General features: G+C 39.4%; 2 protein-coding genes across 2 annotated transcripts; both read right to left on the reverse strand.

Annotated features, from left to right (window-relative positions):
* Positions 1 to 1426: 1426 nt before the first annotated feature.
* LOC122863253 (phospholipase B1, membrane-associated-like) lies at positions 1427 to 8492 on the reverse strand. Its single transcript, XM_044169564.1, has 16 exons — positions 8225 to 8492; positions 7831 to 7895; positions 7176 to 7266; positions 7001 to 7059; positions 6640 to 6707; positions 5770 to 5813; positions 5495 to 5615; positions 5298 to 5349; positions 5101 to 5181; positions 4930 to 4995; positions 4736 to 4827; positions 3995 to 4076; positions 3671 to 3772; positions 3371 to 3466; positions 2892 to 2963; positions 1427 to 2151 (listed from the first exon to the last, which is right to left on the reverse strand). Exons 1-16 carry the CDS (start codon positions 8280 to 8282, stop codon positions 2014 to 2016), a joined length of 1287 nt encoding a protein of 428 aa, XP_044025499.1. The 5' UTR covers positions 8283 to 8492; the 3' UTR covers positions 1427 to 2013.
* Positions 8493 to 8609: 117 nt separating this feature from the next.
* On the reverse strand, positions 8610 to 20883 carry sel1l (SEL1L adaptor subunit of ERAD E3 ubiquitin ligase). The gene is made up of 21 exons (XM_044169563.1): positions 20337 to 20883; positions 20132 to 20169; positions 19225 to 19420; positions 17030 to 17197; positions 16502 to 16607; positions 15660 to 15822; positions 15465 to 15518; positions 15254 to 15313; positions 15080 to 15161; positions 14798 to 14952; positions 14038 to 14094; positions 13872 to 13940; positions 13384 to 13461; positions 13174 to 13236; positions 12841 to 12928; positions 12399 to 12547; positions 11898 to 12063; positions 11324 to 11398; positions 10966 to 11138; positions 10729 to 10857; positions 8610 to 10567 (listed from the first exon to the last, which is right to left on the reverse strand). Exons 1-21 carry the CDS (start codon positions 20422 to 20424, stop codon positions 10295 to 10297), a joined length of 2430 nt encoding a protein of 809 aa, XP_044025498.1. The 5' UTR covers positions 20425 to 20883; the 3' UTR covers positions 8610 to 10294.
* Between the last annotated feature and the right edge of the window lie 937 nt (positions 20884 to 21820).

Genomic DNA, 21820 nt, shown 5'->3' on the forward strand with positions numbered 1-21820 from the left:
TTTGCTCTCTTTTACCTCATAAGCACTGAGTCCCAGATGCACATATGCCTATGAGGTCATTTTCTCTTTTGTTACTGACACATTCACTTAAAAAACGACAGACAAAGCGGTTTCCGAGGTGTGGGTTGGACTGTTTGCTGTTTCAAATGTCCTACTGCATCGTCCACTGAGATCCCAAAGATCTCATTATGCTTTTACAGAGACAATAAAGGCCAATTTACGTCATCCATATTTGTCCCGCATAAACTGGCGACAGCTTTGTTTAAACATGAAGAGGTTTTTATTTGAATGCAATAATAAGGTTATTATGAAATTCAACAGCTACAAGGACTGATTGAAATGCAGCCCACTGCAACATCCAAGAGAAATGGTAGAAAATGGGGACACAGGAAATATAGGTCTATATTTTAGATCTTAAAGTGCATGGTTAACTAAAGCACATACTGGATGAAAACAACTCAAGTCTTTATCCTTGAAAATGTTTTACTAAATAAACACATTAAAATGGACCTCTCCCATTCAAAGTCAATGTTCAAAAGGTTTTGTCTGCACTATGTGCTGTGAGCCATGTTTAGCTTGAAACTAATTTTAGAAACCCATCCCATTCTGCTCTATACAACTCAACTACATACTGTGTAGTTTTCATTTCAATTAAAGAGCTAAATGAACATTTCTGAGCGAACCCAAGTAACCTGAGCTGCGCTTAATATAGCTTCCACCTGCCCATGTTATTATACTGATTAAACAGAGTCAATACATACTGTACTGTATGCTTAACCAGAAAGCAGATTAATAGGGAACTCATCTGTAGTAGATGGTCATGTACCACAGCTATTTATGTTGAATGGTGATCATTCGTGTGCAGATAAACAACAATGGCTCCTCTGCTCACCATCTAGTAGCATGCACGATATTTAATGTTTTTGTTCGGTGTGCTCACTGTGGTGGGTTACTTTGCCTCCTCTAGTGCTCAGCGCATAATAATGGAGGTACTGGAGGACAGAGAAGTGAAAGTGGGCCAACAGCAGCCTAGAGATCTGAGGAACAGACGTGTGACTAAATTGTCTCTGGTTTGAAAAGCCACAGCTTTCTGGGAATATGTACAGTGGGTGATATGGATGGCAAACTCTTTTCCATCTTTAAATTATTTCAGTGGGCTGATCAGGACCCTGTAGGGCCCCTCTGCGTGACTGTGCATGCACACTGCATGCTGCTGGAAATGAGAATTTAAGCTCCGTCGACCTCCAATGTAAATTAATTTTAATGTGGTGATTGATCCAGGTTGTAATTTTGTCTAGAAAATCCACACCTTTTCATTGTCAACATAATGCACTTTGATAATATCAGAAAAGTTACTGAGAGACTGATCAACCATTAAAGAAAACACAACAGATTCATCAGACATTCACTTTGGTTTGGAGCAAAGTCTAATTAGTTTAATGTTTTATATATGAATGTATAAATGTCACATGAACAATTCAAAAATTGTTACTTCATGCTTCACTAGTTACAAAATCTGAAATTTATATTAGATAATACAGTATAGTTCAAGCAGCACTTGGCAAGACTTTTCCTTAAAAATACCTACAGTATATTATTTTAATTACAAATGTGGGATAAACATAGAAGATCGTCCCAGTTAGTGTGTGATCAGAGCAGGTAAATCATCTTGGCGCAGGAATGATGAATTAAAAAGTAAAAACTTTCTGTTAAGAGCAGCAATTGTTTCATCCAAAGAAAGCTGCTCACCAACAACGACTAAAAGTCTTTGCCACCTCCAACTGCCTCTAAAAATTAAATATTTAGGTTGCAGGATTCACTATCACATTATCTCTGGAGTTTCAGATCTTAAAACTGCAGTCATTTCCTCTATGCTGCTATTTGGGGCCACAGACATGTAAAGTTGCAAAGAGTGGCTCACAAACTCTCCATTGCAGGTGATCCACTGTATCACCAACACCAGTAACCAATGTAGCAGTGACGTGCTTGTGAAATAGTCCAGCAAAGTGAAAGCTACAGAAGTTCAAGACATCCCAAACCCACAAGGAGCGAGAGCAGCAGGAAGACGACTGCCTGCGATAGAGCATCAGACTGCAGTTGCGGCTGGCCTGACTTGGCTGCAATCGGTCGGGTGAAGATAAATGGGTGTTCCTACAGATGAGACACAGAGAATATGCAATGTTATAATCACTTTGAGTTGTGCATTTCAAAGCATATGAAGGATCATATTTATGGTTTTGCATGTTTTAGCTTTTTACATTGCAGACTTGCAAATTCAAATGAATATTTCATTTAACTCATTTATTGTTACATGGTAAAGCAGTTGCAAACAGGGACTGCTCTGAAATTTATTTATTGGTGTACTTAAGATGTTCTGACAACTGAGTCAGACACAAAAGAATTGTTGGAAAAACAAACCCAGAAGACAGACAGTAAGCAAACATAGTGAAAATGATAGTGTAATTGGTCAATTCGAGCAATAAAACGTTTGCTGTTGAACAACTGACTCTAAAGTGTCAGAGGTCTGAGCTTCCTCGACTTGCAGTAACAGTAACAAATTTTCACAAAACCATAACGGCTATAAAATCTAAACTGGGACTGATTGTGTATCTTAAGAAAGTTTCAAACCTCTGCAAGATTATTTTCTCATGCTAAAATTAGTAGAATTAATTTGTCCCCTCAAAGGTACGAAATTACTATAAAAACCAACAATGTCCTTTGGAAAACGCAGCTGGCTCTAGTCCATGTTTCCTCAATATAAAACATTATTAAGAATGATTCAAGAATGTTCTTGTTTGGTTTAGCTGTTTCATCAAAAATGCCTGAAACCTTTCAGGGTTTAAGACACAGGTAACATGTGCTGCTCTGGTGTAGTAACAACATCGTCCTACCATCGGTGGACAGATGAGGCTGATGGGATCAGAGAAACTGCTCACAATCGTCTTTCCTCCCTCAGGCTGAAACTGTGAGCAGAAGACAGAGAGACGAGGAGGAATTCATTTATGGCATCACAGTGGACTATTTTCAGTCTTTCTAAAAAAGCACACTGCGGAAAAAGTCACTGTGCACATTCAAAAAATATGTACTGTATCTTGAAATATGTTGATGGGTTTTTTTTCTTCCAAAAGAAGCTGTAGTAATAGTTCTTGCTTTTGAAAAATGATTTTAAAAAGCTGTGTCCTTCATTTTCCAACTCTTGTGATCTACAGCTTTTTTCTATTAGATTATTCATAATTTTTCATCCTTTTGTGAGCACAGATGTCACATGACATTTATTCACATACTAAAACCTTCTGAATGGTAATGGGGGTGATTGTTGACCTTTAACCTCCTGTGCCATTAAATACAAGTCGTGCGACTCATTGTTCACCATGTTGTTCCACAGCCCCTTGGCCAGCTCCTCGTGCCCCTTTATGGTGAAGTGGAAGCAGTCGTGAGTGAAGAAGGTCATATCGATCTTCCCATTCTGCTCAGAGAGACAAAACATAACCAAGTGCAGATTAACTGATGGGGTGTGTTGTTGGTGAAACGTGACTTCTCTTTCATTTTCAGCGTCGTGTTAACAAAGCCAAAAGCTGTCACACTCGTGTTGTTACTGTGTAATGTTACACATTGATTCATCTCCTGCCACGGTGATATTGTTGTGGCCTTTGGAGTGAAGATAGATTACCGGCAGGCGGGGAGGGTCAGCATGTTTCAGAAAGGGCTGAAGAACGACAGCAAAGTCGTCCCTGAAGAAATGGTCGCTGTATAGCAGCTCCTCAAGTCTTTTCTGTGGACGGAAGTAACATGAAAATCAATTTATCTGCCGTTTTCCTGATTTATAACAACAGTGATTCGCATGATCCTACAGAGAGTTGTTAACATGAAATCAACATGTAATGTTTTGGGTCAATGCACCAGTTTGCACCAGCATGGTTAATACCGATTTAAAATGTTGTTTCCCATTATGGACAAAAAGAACATTCCATAAATTGAAAGGTATAAACTGCACCTGAAACTCCAGATTGACTTCTACCAGCTCCAGAAGTTCAGGAGACCTGGCTACTGGCTCTATCAGGCACGAGCAGAAAGACCTGAATTAGAGTTAAAAAAAAAAACCCCAAAAGGAGTAAGGGGGGTGTCAGTGATTGTATAGAGATTTAAAAAAATATATATATAACTTTTTCAGACAGAAAAATCAGGTGCAAAACAAATAAAAATGGTGTATGATATTCAAAATAACTGGCAAGATTCCTGTGATTAATTTCTAATACATTGCAAGAGCACAAAAAGAACCAGGGCCACATGTCAATACAGTAGTTTATGCTTCTGCTGCAGGATTTAGCTACTTTAAAGATCCCCTCCAGACATGTTTCAAGACATAAAACTACTCTGCATAGAACAACAATTTCTGTCTGATGGTTAATCCACAATAAAGTCAAGTTCTTCTCAGAACTTAAAATACTGGACACAAGATGTCTCTTACGTCACTGAAAAGTCCATTCTCACCCTCACACTTGTATAAGTTGTATGTTAGACAACATATGATTGGCTTACAAAGTAGTTGTGATGTCACAAAATCCTGCTTGTAAGTGTTAAACTGAGCACTGAGCTTCGAGCACAGAGAAACTTTCACATGCACATGCATCGTTCTGCACAGTGAAGCTCAAACATCACAGTGAATGAACAGCACGCAAGTGGAGGGGGGCGTTAAGGCTCACGTAAACGTTCATGTTGAGAAAGAGTGGCTCACCGTTGGAGCAGGCACCCTGGGGTGGGCTTCTGCACCTCCCTCAGAGTCTGCATGGGCAGGATCTGGACGACGTTAACGATCATACGAGGAACCTGCAGCCCAACACGGAGAAGACACCCACGCTGTGGTGAATTCCAGCACTATACTGACGCCCCACTCATCCAAATGTCTTGTCTCTTTTTCTTTCACTTTACCTCATTCATAAGCATTTCTAAGGAGACGGTCATATAGTGAATGAAGTTATCCACTGAAAACAGAGCCTAGAGAGAACATGGAGACTCTGCAGAGATTAATGACATGTTTGTCATTCTGTAAAAAGCACATTTTTATTGAACTACACTCATAAAAAACACACAAGACCAGACCTTATCTTTGCAGTAATCACAGATGTCATTCATGCCCATGAGAATGGTCAAAAGCTTCCAGTCCTCCTCGAAGTTCAGGCCCTAAAGGAAGAGACAACAGAGTGGGTCAGAGTGTAAATTTGGTCCACAAAAAGCAGACTGTTAACTCTTTCATCCCTCTGTTGTTACATTTCAGAGAAAACGGAGCATTACTGTACCTCATAACCTCTCAGTGTGTCAATCAAATGTCTCGTCTGGCCGGGGAGGTTGCTAGAAAGACAGAATAACATCTATCTAAGCATTATTTGAAAATAAAACAGAAGGTCACAGAGCACATTTTTGTATGAAAATACTATTTCTGATTGGAAGTAGCCTGAAGCTCAAACTGAGCTAAAGGCTAAAGCCAAACACCTACAAGGTGTTGTGTCCAGTCACAGCCAGGTTGAAGCCTGTTTCACTGATATGAGCATGCATCCCATGGACCGTCTTGCCAGGAGCAGCACCCAGCAGAGTGGGATTGAACAGCTTGATGATGTCTAAAAAGCACAATTAGAAAAGAAATGTGTAAAGACGATTTGTATTGTGCGATTTTTTCTTTTCTTTAGCTGACTGCGGTTTATGTGGAACATATACGCAAAACAACAATGTTAAGAGATAGCTGAGTTATCATCGTTGATTAAAACATCTTACTTGCCAAAGTAATGGCATCCTGAAATGACCTGTAGCCTCCAATGCTGCAAGATGAAGAAATTTCAAAGAAAATAGTATTAGTACCAAAACCAGTGGTGGAATATACTCAAGTACTGTACTTAAGTACACATTTTGTACTTGTACTTTACTTTAGTATTTTTTTCTCATTTCACTTTGTACATCCACTCCACTTCACTTCAGATGGAAATATTGTACTTTTCACTCCACTACAATTCTTTGACAGCTTTAGTTACTAGTTACTTTATAAATTAAACTTTAGAAAATAATCAAAGCAGATGAGTCCATATTGAAAATAATCATTAATCATCATTAATCACTAATCATTAAGTAAAATGCTGATTTTACAGTATGAGTAATAATAATCTAATGATTTAAAATATAATAATATATCAGTCACAGTGGACATTTTTCTGCATTCAGACTTCACTTCACTTCTAATCACTTATAATATTATATTAACATTTTCTTGATTATACCTACATAGCAATGCAGGACTTTTACATGTAAAAGGACTTAAAATGGACTTTTAACGTAGTATTTTTATTAATACTTTTACTTCAGTAAAAGTCAGTTCCTCCACCACTGACCAAAACTTAGGTTTATTTACAATTAATGCTAATTTAAGACGACCTTAAACAGTCTGATGAATTGAAGAAATTCCATTTCTAACATAAAAACACAAATGTTTGACATTTTGAAACTATTTAGCGTAACGAAAGTATGCCTTATTGTTGAAAAGGTTGTGACACATGACTATTAATTATATGCTGTCTATATGCAGGACCTCTACAGCAGGGTTATTATCGGTACAAGAGATCCATTACAGGTTTCACACGTGATTTCTGTCACCTCCACGACACATGACGAAACTCAATAGGAATCCCGAGGACAGTGGTGGCGTTGGCACCTATGGCCGTCTGAAAAGGAAAGACACAACATCTGAGGAAAATCTGATCAGAACCCCATAAAAATAAGGACATTTTCATTGTGTGTGTGTGTGTGTGTGTGTGTGTGTGCGTGTGTTTTGAGGAGGTGATTCTGTCATTTAAATTACACCCATTTGCATTTAATAAGTAGTAATCTGACTACACACTGTCACTGCAACATTTTAATTGCACATTAATGGTGCGACAGTAGTATTTTTGTCATATATTACTTACACTGTATTACCATTACAGCTGAAGTCAAAAAACCAACAAATAACACCTACTGTCAGTGAATCCCCCAAGGCAGCGATGACTTTGATATCTGCCGCCTTCACAAATTCAACTACACCAAAGGGTAAGAGGAAAGATGGAGATGAAAGACAATGAAAGACATGAATCTCAAGTTTCAACTCTGGGATAACGGATTGATTTGGGGGTGGGGGAAGGATCTTGACAGACCTGAGGAGGGGACAGAGGGAGAAGGACTCATGTCTGGGCACTGGAACACAGGATGTTTGAAGTTCACCGGTCTGGTTTTCTCTGGAAACTCCTGAGAAAGAAAAGAGAGACCTCACTGCCAGGTCTAAACCTTTTATTTTCAGATACAGATTAAAATTTGTGTCCAATGTGGGACAGTCCTCCGCACAAGAGGCAGTATTTTTTTTTAGAGACACAGCCTTGAGATGAAACCTGTCTATTTAGATTTTTTTTCCTTCCTTATTTCTCCTATAACTTGTTTCCTTCGAAACCCTGTGCAACTACATTATCTTTTCTTTAGTCTGATGCAGCCATGCGTGTTGTGCACATGCTCAGAATGCCTGCTGGTCCATGTGGTGTAGTCAGTTGTCCTCCCATGGTAACCTGCCACTTATGTTAAAAGTAGGTTACCCATTGTCATATACTCATTTAGTTTTTTGTTGTTTTCATTTTGTATAATTGTTTGTCTTTTTAATAAATATGTCAATCATGGCCTTTTGGTCATAGTTAGTCATACGATGACCTGCCAAAATTAAAATCATATGTTTTGCCGTAAGACTTAAATTGTTTATCTTGTCCTGTGTCGAACAATAACTGCATTTATGCGTTAAGTGGTAAAATCAGATGTAAACAGTACCTTGTTGAGGTCCTCTTTGCTGTAGTGTCGTATCCCCTCCTCATACTCCCACCACCAGTCATTGCCTTAAAGAGGATTATTTCCAAAATGTCCATTTGAAACTTTTCTAATATCCCAATAAGCCACTTCTGAACACGCGTTTATCGATCAAACAAGCAGTTTCCCTTTGACATTGTCATTTACAGCACAAAAATAGGCTCTCAAGTCACTTTCAGAAAGGTACATCAGTATATCTCTATATACATTTTTTTTTTTTACTAGGTCATAACATTATATGCACCACAAACAATCGGTCTAAAAAAAAAAAAAAAAAGGTTTCAGAGGCTGTTGTAACAATAAATATAGGCACACAGCCTCACGTGTGGCCTGCCCTCCTGCTTGTTCTAGCACTTACCTTTGACAGACTGGGACGTGAGCATACATGTTGCCACGGCGATCCAAAGCCACTCCATAGTAGTGCGTATGGGCCAGTCAATGGGTCACCCCTACAGACTGCACAATGTGATGCTGAGTTTAACAGCACTGTCACTTTGTCTCTCGCCCATACTCTAAAGCTGAGTGACAACCTGCAGGTCCAGTGAGAGCCATTCGGACTGTTCAATCGATGTCAGCAATACAACACCTCACATAAGGTTTGATCTCAAAGCAAATTAAGCCACAATCAATCATTGTATTGATAACATGATTTCACATGTTTTTCACATTAAAAGGTTTGTGACTTACAAATAACCTTTTGATATTAAACATTTAGGCAATAAATGCAACATTCAACACAACCATTAAATATCCATATATCATTTATTAATTTCTTTATAAACTTGTATTTGCGATGGTAAAAATGCAGTCTTCTCAACAATCTTGACCAGTGTTTCATTTTAGACAAATTGTGAGTTGTGTGGGTATCAATGTGTGACTGCAGGAAATAGTTTGGAATCATTTCTTATCCACCTGCAAATAACATTTTACTGTCCTTTTTGACTTCATACACTTCATGCAGATGTGTTGGCAGATGACTAATTAATAATTCTAGCAACAAGCACATATTGTGGAACTGAACAAATGGACATTAGAGAAAAAAAAACCAACTTGTTTTGATAAATACTGTGTGGCCTAACCCATGTGGCTTCGTTTCTCAGATTTAGGTCCATCTGAGCCGAAAACTGTAGGCGGAGCACAAAGGTCCAACTTGGACTTTTGGTGAGGGGGTGGAAATTCTCACAACAGCTGAAGTTGTGTAACCAAACACACACACACACACACACACACACACACACACACACTTCCTCTAATGTAGAAACCAGAGTTTGAGGCGCTGCTATCTTTAAGGCTGCTCCAATTTCTGCCTCAGCTAACACAAGACTTAACAAAAAACTGGGCATGTGGGAACTATTGAAGTGCCTTCTAAAAACCAACCACTAGAATGAAATCAAAGCCTGTTGATGGAAAAATATCACCTTTAAAAACTGTTCTCTGCTTTCTTTCATTTCGGTCAGTGCTTAGGTTTGACTGACTTCAGCAGCTAAGCATTCTTTCTCTGTGTGTCTGCCATGTTGAAAATGTAAAAAAACATCATCATGTGCTTAACTTATCTATCCAGTCCAGCTTTTCTATCAAATTAAAGTAAACCGTTTAACAGGTTTCTTGTTCTTATACTACTGACACAACATGGCTTTAGTACATTTTAGCACTGTCACTAATGTTGAATGTCTTTCTCTGTGAATTGCAGGTATGCAAATGCACTGACCTGACATATCAACTAAACATATAACTAATAAATGCAAAAATGAATGTAACATTTGTTCACTCATTAAGCATCTGAAAAAAGGTGGCTAAAATTAAAGTCTGCAAAACAATCAGAGAAAACATGCCAAAACATTACTTTCTTTAGCAACTAGACCGGGGTTAGCAAATAAAATTATTTGAGTTCACATTTTCCTGCTGGAATTTTTTTCTAAATACGGCTCAAAATTAGGGCTGAAGCAGTTCAACTGAGTGTAATTCTCTCAAAAAAGGGTAAGTGAGAAGAAACTAATGCACATATCAGATTCCAACTATGATGACTATGCTGATGAGTCCAAAATGCCTTTGATCTGGCAACCGCAAGGCTATTTCCATGGTGAGGACACGGGTGCTTCTGGCAGTATCCTGAGTCACAGACTAGCAAGTCCCAAGTCTGTGTTATCCTCTCAACAGTCTTCTTCTGTTCTGTAACACTGTCCATAAACACCCCCACTGTCTTTCTTCGGCACAGGACCAGCATATTTGAAATGGAGGAAGGGAGTTGTGAGACTGCACAGTTCAGCAGCCATCTCAGTCTTCTTTTAGCATGTGGAGGGGAGCGGGCAGAGTGGGAGAGGTGCTCAAACTTGCAGGTATTCAGCTGGTAAGCGCCAGCTGCTCCATCAGGCGGGCTGGCAGAGCCTCTTGTCTGTCTTTTACTGCCCTCACTCCATCTGGCTTCCTCTCACTGCTGCTCCTCTTCCTCCTGGGCCGGGCCCTGGGCTTGTGTCTCTCCCTGATCCTGGGGCTCGGCCTGGGCTTGTGACTGTTCCTGAGGTGGTCTAGGGGGGGGCGCTGGGGCAGGAGCAGGTGGGCGAGGGGGAACTATGATTTGGTGTTGCCGCTGTCTGTAGGCGATGACTGTGCCTAACAGCAGGGCGATAACGGTCATGAGGTAGAGGTCCCACTCTGGGCCCAAAAGTTGGTCCAGGTCCACCTGAGAAATCAGCTCCTTCAACTGATAGGAGCCAAAGCCAAATAGGGAGAGGACAGAGGACAAAGAGGCACATGATTCATTTCACTTCCCTCTAATGAAGCTTTTAACTCACAATTCTGAGTTTCTATTTGAAAGCCAAATTGTCACGGCTCCAGCTTGAGAATTTAAGAGGAAGTACTCACGTTAATATCCTGCAGGTAGTGCAGAGTGTAAATCAGGCCCAGCTTGCACAGGGCCAGGAAAACTGGGACCTGGGCATCAGGACTGGCTTCAGCTGCCATATCATAGAAACGCTTGGCTAAATGGATGTCCTGCAGAACGACAAGAAACAATTCTGAATCGCAAATCATTCTGTGCATCTTTGAATTTGAGACCAATGACTACATTAACAATATTCACTAGTGAAACTCTATGCCCACCTGTTTGATGCCTAGGCCTTTCTCATGCATGTAACCCAGGTTAAACATGGCCTGGGCACTGTGCTGCTGCTCTGATGCCAGCCTGTAGTGGATGACAGCTGTCTCATAGTCCACATCTGTCCCGTAGCCATAGAAGTGGTAGTCCCCTAGTTTTATCCTTGCCACAGTGTAACCTGGGAATGACAATTACATGCGTCAACGTTCATTCTAAGCAGAGGTTTGGTTTTGAGCAGCCAAACTCAACTACTTTTCTTTATGTAAAGCATTCATAGATGGCTTCCAGATAAAGAAGAAAAAAATAAAAATAAATCTAGCACAGATGGAAAATGGATGAGGGACAGAGTGTGCATGGACTCACCTTGTGCTGCAGCTCTTGTCCAGTGGAGCAAAGCACGAGGGTAGGTCTCATTCTCACTGAAGATCTTTGCTCCTTCTGTTTGTTACAATCCATACAAAGACCAAAAAAACAACAAAAAAAACATTCAAAGGTGAGGATGTTAATTTCCCCAAAGTTGATGTTAATGCCTTTGGAAGATTTGCATAATAAAAACATTCGCCCCCCCCCAAATTTGTTTCACTTAATCAATTTTGCTATTGTTTACCAAGAAGCTAACCAACTGTGATTAAACTAAGGCGAAGACCAACTTGATAAATGTGAACGGTGCCAACTACCATTTGATTTATTTGAGGCAAATAAGATAAATATTCATTATTAGATCACCACTTGTCACACAGCAGAACAATATAACTAGACACACATACAGGTAACTGTCTTCCACAGGGTCAGAGAGTTTGCTAATAGTGATGCTAAGACTACAAAGAGTTAAATTTCACTTTTTTCATGTTTCATGGCATTTTAACCTGATGTGCTTTTCACTTAAACACACTTTCTGTCCTTCCCATCATGACACTAATGTCGTGGATTTTCTTACTCTGGTCGAGAACGAAGGCCACGTTGCTCTGGGCCACCTCGTAGCCCTGCTCAGCCAGCAGCAGATACTGGACCAGTGCAGCATCTGTCTCACCCTCCTTAAAGCTGCCGTAGGCCGTCATGAGACGCTCTGACCATCGACCGCGCTCACACACGTTCTTGAAAAGCTGCAACGAAGACACAGGCACACAGCGTGACACACCAGAAAACTGGGCTATGTAATAGTGCCGCACAGTGATGTGAATGTAGCGGTTTCTAAGGTTTGTGACTTGTAAATTGTATCACTTTCCAACTTACAATTCGATACAAGAGTGTAAAGAAAGACCACTGGCAGAAGACTTGAATGAGTGATAACTGTTTCGCTCAAATGAGGAGCTAAGTAATAGGAGAGCCAGGATATAGGCTTTAATAGATGAGTGATTGACACAGCAGAGAGACGCTCTCAATTCTCCTCATTTCAACATAGTACAGAGAATGGAGCAGCAGCTTTAGGGTGCCTCACCTCCACAGCAGTGTGGCAGGAGCGCATCACACCAGTACCAGTAGCATGCATCTGGGCCAAGTTGTAGAAGGCCAGGATGTGGCCTGCCTGTGAGGCCAGGTTGAAGAATTTAAGTGCCTGCTTGTAATCGCGCTTCACACCAATGCCATCTGAGGTATGACGGGAAGAAGAGAGAAAAACAGTGAATCACATTGAGAAAAGACATATTTTAGGCAACAGAAATGAAAATGATGTGAAGAAAACAGAGAAAGAGAGACTGAGGGCTAGTAAACAGATTATTCAAATCTTCAGATGCAGTAACAATTTACCAGACAGACAACAAGGAAAAGCTATGAGGCCACGACACATTGACAGACGCTGTGTACCACAAGCACACACCGTGCACAGCTGTACATACACATACATACATACAGTACACAGACACTTAGCCCTGAACACTCACTGTAATACATGGTGCCCAGCTGGAGTTGTCCATCCACCCAGCCCTGCTCTGCTGCCTTCTGGAAGTATTTCAGTGCCAGCTCATAGTTCTGTAGGCACAAACACAACTTTCAAATGGCTGCTCTGATTTCAGCATGAGTGACACTGAAAACCTCGTACACCAAACGACTTAACTGACATTTAAATGTCACCGTATTCCTATTCCTAGTGCCAAAAACTGTAGCTGCCAGGTTAGCAGCACAGAGTAAAGCTGCAAATTAAATTGGATCTGAGAGGGTGCATCTTAAACTTAGACATGATTTGAAAAGGATTGTAATGTGTAAAGGTTTCTTACCACTGGGACACCTCTTCCATATAGATAGGCCATGCCCAGGCCACTCTGTCCCACTGGATTACCCTGGATGCAAAAAAGTAAATGAAAAGGATTGCATCAAAGCAATTAATCACAGTGAATGTCAACTGAATAACACTGATACAAACACTAAAGGGTAAATTATGTAGTTCAGATAGAGATAAAAACATTAGTCTACAGCTTCATTCTTACCAAGTCAGAGGCCTTCTTGAAGTACTGCAGGGCGGTCTCGTTGTTCTGAGGGATAAACTCGCTACCTTCTGAGTACATCTGAAGGAAAGAAGGAGTCATATGTCTTAGAAATGAAAATTTTGATGCAGTGCCTCAAATACAAATGCACTGCAGTGTCCTCTGTTAAAATAGCAATGCCAAATCATTGGCTTTATTTATTTTGGATTCAATTTAGACCATATCTCTCCTCTCCAACTCGCTGACTGCTTCTCCCAAGTTCTCACACAGTATGGGCTACATATTTATAATGTTTACTAACACCGAAGTGAAATCTGAATATACTGAAGTATTTGTTTTTATAGGTCAGGGACAATGTCCAGCAAGCTTATCAGTGCAAAAAGAAGAAATAACTGTAATAAAAGTATCTCTTTACAACCAAATGTATCAGTTTCCACCACTGTTCCCACAGGCTAATAGGAGACAAATGGTCCACGAAAGACATCACACACCTTGCCGAGGAAAGCCATAGCGTGTGTATTCCCTGCATTTGCAGCCTGGTTGAAGTAGTCATACGCCCTCTGTTGGATAAGAGGCATAAGAAATACATTTACCTGTGCAAATTACAAATCACAAGAATACAATACTTAAAAAGAATCTTTGAAAAAAAAGAGTCACCTGGTGATTCTGTTCTACTCCACGTCCTCCATGCAGGTGTAGCTGACCTAATCCCACCTATGAGGGGAAACAAAGAACCTAGTTAACTTCAATGACACATAATTAGTATTACAAAAGATGAAAACAATTTCCGATTGATACTTACCGTTCACACAATGATGTATTGGTTTCCTCTAATTACGTAAATGTAGTACAGTTGAAATATTTGCATGCATTATAAGAAATGTTTAAAAAAAAGAGTAAATTCTCACACTGTAAACTGTGATTATGACTGACCATTGACAACTGTTGCTTTCTCCATGTCTATTATTAACTTCCTGACCACAAGACGGATTTAAGGACAAACACTGTTAAACTTAGCAGAAGATACGCTGTAACCAAGTCATAACTACCAGTGGAATTGCATTCTCACCTAACATTTGGCTGTCAGTCACAAAAGGCAGCACAATGAGGTCTATTTGACAAGGAAAGCATGCTGTTGTTTGCCATGTTGTTGACATAATAAACACTTTTTATACTGAATTTCAACAAATTGTTAGATTTTGTATAGTAATTGTTTTGTAAAACTGTCCCTGATATGATTAACACATTTGATTCATGTATCTGAATCAAATGTCCTGTATTGGGAAGGTAATATCACCTCATAATAATAATAATAATAATATATTATTATTATTATTATTATTATAAACAAATGGGTTGTAATGCTTTTTTTGCTGCACTGAGCAAAGGACACTGATTGATGATGAAACTATTTTACCTGAGCTTGTACATCTCCTTTCTCAGCTAGAAACTGATAGTACTGGATCAAGTCCTCCTCCAGCATCCCACTGGTAGATCCCGGGTTCTCCACCTCATCCAGCAGCCTGATCCTCTGCACCGCTGAGCCCCCTGTCAGGGACACATCACTGGCCACTACGGGTGGTGACGGAGAGTACAGCGGAGAAAAAGCAGATGGAAGAAAAGAGAATTTTCATTCATTCATTTTCATCAGTTATTTGTTCAAGAAGAATGAGAACATCAAATTGCAGTAAATGCTCACCCTGATTAGCCACAAGCCTATAGTGTGTTAGTGCTGACTCACAGCTCTGGGGAACACCCACACCTCCCCAGTATCTGTATCCCTAATGAAACAATAAGAGGCAATATAATTTTTTTTATACTTTAGAAATAACATGACCGTGTCATTGCTCCAATGACAGACAAATCAACTCACCAGAATCATATGAGCTACCAAGTTTCCACCCAGTGCGCCGAAGGTGTAGTAAACCAAGGCCTGAATAGAAAATGGGGGTAATATGTGAATAATTGTTGGGAAAAGAGACAGACATTACATAACATTATTTTTGCATGTGTTTTTGTCCAAAGCAAGTAATTTACAGTCAGACATAACTTCATGATAACAATCATACAGATTAAGAAAGTACCTTAGCCTGACTTGAGTTAACTCCAAGTCCTGCTGCATACAGAAAGCCAAGAGCCTATTGAAAAGTAAACAATGTAAACAGTGTTTCACAACTGATTCTCTAAACACAAATAATCATGTTTAATAAGATGTCAGGTCAAAATGGTTTCCACACTTTTCTCAAGTGACACATTAACATTTTGGATGAGATCTTTACCGTCTGAGCTTTAGGCGAGCCCTCTATGGCAAGCTTCTCAAACATTTCTTTGGCCTTGGTGACGTTCTGGTTCATGTAGTCTCCAAACAGCATGGCGTACGCCACCTTCTCCATGGCTTTCTGGTGGCCTTTCTCTGCTACTTTCAGCAGCTTTTCGTATAAACTGAGAGAGTGGTTGGATAAGCAGATGTGGCACGGGTGAAGTCGGATTGACACAGGCATAATAAAAATGATGTATACATAACAAACAGTACTATGACACCTAATGCAAATAAGGATGTGCTGAGCAAAGTCACATGGAAATAAAGCACACATAAAATAGATATAGCCATACCAAAACCAAATTTACAATCAGATCAAATAATGTTGTCTGCTTGGTAAACAAGAAGCTTCAGGCCACATGACAAGGTGATTGTTCATAAACAGAAGGCTTGATTGGCTGTAGATAAGTTTTAATTTACGGTGTTTCAAAAGAAACAATGACACATCTATTTTCTCAGCTTGGGTGAGCTTCCTGGTCTTCCAGCAGGCCTGATGGCTTAAATTAAAATAGAGCAAAGATATGCGATTGTCACTGTGGTTGGATTAATTGGTTGAATTAACTCTAACTATCAAGTCCAGGAGAGAACTGGGAAGTTTATCTCGCAGCCATATTTATAAAAGATAAAGCCTAAGATAAAGTGATTTTTTTTCCATGAACAAAATGACACAATTTTTGTCATAACATCATCTGTTATCAAATTACCAAATGCTTCTTTCAACAATACAGATGTCTTCAAGACAGAAGATTAAAAAGCAAGTTGATACAAACCAAAAGAATAAATCAACAGTAGGACACTCACTCTTTCTTCTGGGTCCTCCTGGTGGTGCCATTGAGCATGCGCAGGACAGTCTGATACTGCTCCTCAGCCTCCTCTGCCTGCAGTCTCTGCTGTGCCTGCTCCTCCGCTAAGGGCAAGAGAGGAGAAGCCAATAAGAACATACAGATGGCAAAAAAAAAATCATTTTGGCAGCAGAGGGGGCAATATTCATTTTAGAAATGAAACCATGATGTGTTCTCAGGCTGGTTTCCGTCACCAGTTTCAGTAGCCGTTGAGCTTTTTAAAGGCTTTTATTTTGATAAGCTAATAATAATCAGTAAACAAATTCTATAACGTTTATCTTTTTTTATTGGCTTTGTGTGGGAAATGAGCCAACCACACTGGGAAATGTTCATCCAACCATTTAAGCCAATAAACTACTATTTGAGGCTGCTGAATGGCTGCATTTTGGCTTCAAAAGAAGACACTCAATGTAGTTATAAGTTTGTCACATTTGCTTTGGGGACGTGTTTACCTTATGACAGTCAAGGTATTAAGCTGAAGACTTACTCTCACAGAAACCCCACTTCTTCTCCTGGTCATAGTCGTAGGTTGTGGCGCACCACAGCCGTCCATCCCCCCGTCCATCAGTGGTACAGTCCAAGTATTCCTTCCCCTGGAAGAGGAATGGGAAAATGCAGGGCTCTCCATGGGCTGTACCTCCATTCACCACAGGAACTGTATGAAAAAAAAAACAACAACATATAGTTATATCAGATAATAGATAACAAATAACAATCACAAAACAACACTGGTTAAACAAGGCTTATAGTGAAGGGATCTGAACTGAGATTCACTCATCCTCCGAAAGTCAGGGTGAAGCCACTAACCAGCTGTAGGGGTGGATATCGTTAGGATTGTATCTTTATCTTATCGGCCCTGTTACTTATCAATACTCTTAGCGGTTCTTTTTCATTACCAAAGAATTGTTTTTTTTTTTAAATGATCATTAAAAAAATTTAAAAAAGAATACATTCAGAACAGGATTAGAATTGATTTATATAATTATTATTATTATTATTATTATTTAAATATTGAAAAAAATCACTTTCTGACTTTTTCCTCAAGTTGTCATCAAACATTACCGCAGCCTCTCTGCTCTACTGTGTGCGTGTGTAGGAGCTCCGCACTCGGTCAAACACGCAGAGGAGAGGACAGAGAAGCTAGCACAATCATAAAATATTTTTAAAGGATCTGTATCTGCATGATTCACGTGGGTCACATTTTCAGGTCGGAAAAATACGGAATTCTGCATTTGGAAAAAAAATTTAAAAAAATCACATCCCTGATACTGAAAACAAGCCACAAAATTTAATACCTCTGAAAATGGCGTTTAAGACTTTTTAAGGGCCTTAAATTGTAGCTGAATTGATTTATCAACTTTTAATACTTTAAGACCCCACGGACACCCTGATGATAACATATAGAAAATGTTACCATGTCCATTGTGATCTCTTTTTTCTATGAAACAACAGTTCCGGATTTACAACTTCATATTAAACATACAAAGTCTGTTAATTTTAATAAATGTCAGTAAATCTCCATCTTCATACAAGCTCAATATTATACTTGTGCAAGATGGCAGCAAGAAAATTAACAATCCCCAAGTAAAATGATGTAACTGTCTGCAAGAGGAGCAACAGGTGCAGGGCGCTGTTATTTTCTCATGGGGTTTAACCGTTTATCCAATCTGGCGCTGCCCTGAAACCACACACGTGTTTGCTCAGAGTCAGCAAAAGTGAAAACAGGTTAACACATCAAGACTCAACAATGCTTACAAAATAAGACATGACAGTCTTCATTCGCAAAAGCAGATGTAAGACAAGGAGAAAACCTGAGGGCATTGAGGAGTCAGTAAAGCTACTGACAGACTATCACTGCTACAGGCCAGCCACGTTAGCCACGAAAGCTTATATAAGAGCTAAAATGTTACTGAAGGTTAAGACTAGAGATTTACTGAAATTTACCACTAAAATGTCCTACACATTGATGAGAATTTTAAGGTCTTAAATTGTTATTAAGCTAAACTCTGTACTTTTTGAACATCAAAGCATTTAAATTAGTTCACAATAGTCAGCTAATATATTTGAAATAACAAAGTCCTCAACCTCAAATCTTACTTCATTACAAGGTTATAACCACATAACCCTCGTCAACACAGCTATGTGAAGCCTTACAGGATAGACTACCATTTTAGAGTTGTCCTAGTGGGTGTCCACATGCAACTGCTTATTTTAGAGCGTTAAGAAAACATGAAATCCTCATTGCTTAGATGGCTGGAACCAGAGCCATATTTTCTAGTGTAAAGTCTCATAGCTATTCCACTATTCCATCCATTCCTGGCTTTAATTGGACAGGCAAACTACTCAAAATGTCAGCCTGCTACCAGTGACAGAAAGTATGCCAGCGCATGAGTTCAGTCTCACACAGACATTTGGAGACACATACATAAGCCAAGAAAACAAACCATGGCCAGAAAAAGCAGAGTGTGTGTTCGGTACTTAAAACAGAGAAGCTCAAAACTCAATTCATAACATTCAATACATTCAACTCATCAATAAGTCATGTTTGAGGATTTCAAGTACCTGATTGGAGCGCATGCTCAAAGTTAACTAACTAACCAGTTATCCTTCCCTCCCCCAATCTTTTTTTCTGGCTGCACTGCATGAAGTATTTACCATTTGAGCTAAAATCTTTGTCCTTACCCTCTTTAGGTTTCTCCTCAACTGGAGGCGGCTGCTCAGGCAGGTCTTCCTTCTCCTCTCCCTCCAGTCCACCCCCAGGTGACTGTTTCTCCTCTTCTGGTTGGGAGACTTCATGACCAGAGGTCACAGAAGCACTAGCCACAATTCCTGATGCCAGACGGACGTCTTCCTCTTCAGAGTCTGGGTCATGGTAAGACTAGAAGGATGAACAAGAAATGATTGTAAATTAACTAATGAATAAAATAGGTTGAATACAGCTGCATAAGGCAAATGCTATGGATGGCTATCTTACAGAACATTTGTGATATGGATTATTTGTAAACTTAACAGTGATTTCTATCTCCCAAAAGTCTTGCATTACTGTTATCTGCTCACTTTAAATTTTTTTTTATTGCATTAGAAAAACAATGATGGAATAGAAATGTTTTGATTCCTCTATACCTGATGAACAGCCAATTTGGGCCAAAAACATTGTACTTTTCCCAATGCAATAAGAAGATTTTTTTATAGGAGCAGATAACAGTGTTGGAAAACAGAAATCAAAGTTACAGTCAGCACCTGGACAAGATAGATCAGTTTTGCTAACTGATAAGTTTAAACTTAACAATGCTAACTTGTGATTAAGTACTTTCTTCCTACTAAAGCATCTGGTTAACACCAAGGTGGAGTAGATTTAAAATGGATTTTAGCCAGTAGCTTGGATTTGCATAAATGAATCCACATCATGTAGACAAATCAAACCCTGAAATAACACACAGGGTAAGGCAGTAAACTGAGTCAGAATCAACCCATAAAAGATAGTGGGTAGCTTCCATCACAGTGACATTTATAACTAGAAATCAAGTCAATCATCATCAGCGTTTGATGTGCTAACTTGAAGACCAATATCAAATAGCTCATGACGTACCTTTAGCTCTGGTCCGTCATTCCCGTGTCGCTCTTCATCTGAAAAGTATTCATATGGCAGCAGTAAAGACTGTGATAATTTGGGAAGGACAAAGCTGTTCGCCAAGTAAAAACAGCTGCTTGCAACAGTTTAAGAAACGTACAGCCACTTCTGTCCGCGAAGGTATTAGACAGTTAACGTTACACAACGAAACTGACATACTTACCAGCTGTTATTCCTTTGACGAAGACTACCAGCAGAATGGTCAAAAAATAAAACGTTCTTGCCGTCTTTAAATACCTCTTATAACCCATTGTTGACAAGCTAACAATCTGCTAGCTGTAGCTGCTGCTATTTCTATCACCAAACATTCAGTTACAGTTGAGTCACACTATGATACGTAGCATAAATCAACAAAACGGAGCCGATTTCTCTCTGGATAACAACTAATTAATAATTTATTTAATTTTAGCTACTGTAACGTTAGCTGTCAAACAAGCTAACAAATTCCAATGCGAAGCTACGAGCAGAGTAGTAACTGGTTGAATTGACGTCACACAGCCACACAAAAGACCAACCAAACAGCGCAATATTTGCAAGAGACGCAACTCCTCGGTCTCAAAATTGGTTGCCGAGTACCTCTTGGTACTTCAGAACATCCGAGTTTAACGGTGAGATGCAAAATCTTTAGCCTTCGATTTATATTAACCAGATATATCTACTTAGCTATCCATGTTAAGCACCTACTACTGACAGACACTTCCTATTCTCGCAATTCGACCAATCACAGCGCGTTTAGTTTGACAGTAGCCAATGAGCGGGGGCCAAAGATGTGTCAGCGAATCAGGTGCGTACACAGTTATGTTTCTAGTCGATGGGTTTGTCCACGACACCAAAACACATCATGAAGATAATTATAATCTGGAAGGTAAAGGTGGTTGCATTGTACATATCATTAGAAGCACCATAACCAGTAACTAGTAAAATCTGAGTTACATATATAAACTGCTATAAATAAACAAAAATATAAGGTGCATCAAACGTGAAAGAAATATGTCTTGCCAGGACACCCTATGAATTATGCAATGAATGCTTTACTCTACATTACTATCAATTCTCTCCATGACACCTAAACATTTGGTTACTATGCAAACACGTTATGGGATCTTGAAGAGCTTCAAGGAAGTAAAAAGGTCCAAAATTGTTTTTATATATTATAGTTGTAGTAATTTTCATGTTTTTACCACTTGTTTTATGTCTCCCAAGGGTTCTATTTTGCTTTTTTTATGTGAACTCACCAAAGCAAATTCCTATGAGCTATGTTAAAATAGAATCCTGAATCTTTAATTGTGATGCCACTGTTACCATATTCAAGGCAAGCTGTAGAAAGGGTTTATAAAGTTGTCCCAAATGGCTCTATCAATGGTTGATACTAATTTATTTTATCAACCAATCATAACTTGTTCTTTTAAAAAAAAAAATCTTGTCCTTACTGAATTGGCAGTAATATTGTTCTGTTGTCCAATGGTTTCAGCAGCATCAGAATATTAGATTTCCATTTCAATCCAAAACACTGTACAACCACACTTGGATATTATTGCAGTCAGGATTGACTTCTGTTACCATAAAGGAGAGGTGACTATGCTCTGTTAGGTTTGGTGTCTGTCTCTGACCCATAGTAAACCAGTGCACTCAGGCCCTGTTCGCCCC

The sequence above is a fragment of the Siniperca chuatsi genome, linkage group LG16 (assembly GCF_020085105.1).
Source record: "Siniperca chuatsi isolate FFG_IHB_CAS linkage group LG16, ASM2008510v1, whole genome shotgun sequence".
In the NCBI taxonomy this organism is placed as follows: Eukaryota; Metazoa; Chordata; class Actinopteri; order Centrarchiformes; family Sinipercidae; genus Siniperca; species Siniperca chuatsi.

What these genes read in the sequence shown, in the direction of transcription:
- LOC122863253 (XM_044169564.1), bottom strand. Translation starts at nt 8,282, where the DNA reads ATGGAGTGGCTTTGGATCGCCGTGGCAACATGTATGCTCACGTCCCAG. An exon ending in CCAGGGTGCCTGCTCCAACG is followed by an intron (nt 4,077 to 4,735) that starts GTGAGCCACTCT and finishes ACTCTAATTCAG; the next exon opens with GTCTTTCTGCTCGTGCCTGA. An exon ending in CTGACCCTCCCCGCCTGCCG is followed by an intron (nt 3,467 to 3,670) that starts GTAATCTATCTT and finishes CTCTCTGAGCAG; the next exon opens with AATGGGAAGATCGATATGAC.
- sel1l (XM_044169563.1), bottom strand. Translation starts at nt 20,424, where the DNA reads ATGGGTTATAAGAGGTATTTAAAGACGGCAAGAACGTTTTATTTTTTG. An exon ending in AGGAGGACCCAGAAGAAAGA is followed by an intron (nt 15,823 to 16,501) that starts GTGAGTGTCCTA and finishes CCACTCTCTCAG; the next exon opens with TTTATACGAAAAGCTGCTGA. An exon ending in GCTGGGCACCATGTATTACA is followed by an intron (nt 12,548 to 12,840) that starts GTGAGTGTTCAG and finishes GTCATACCTCAG; the next exon opens with ATGGCATTGGTGTGAAGCGC.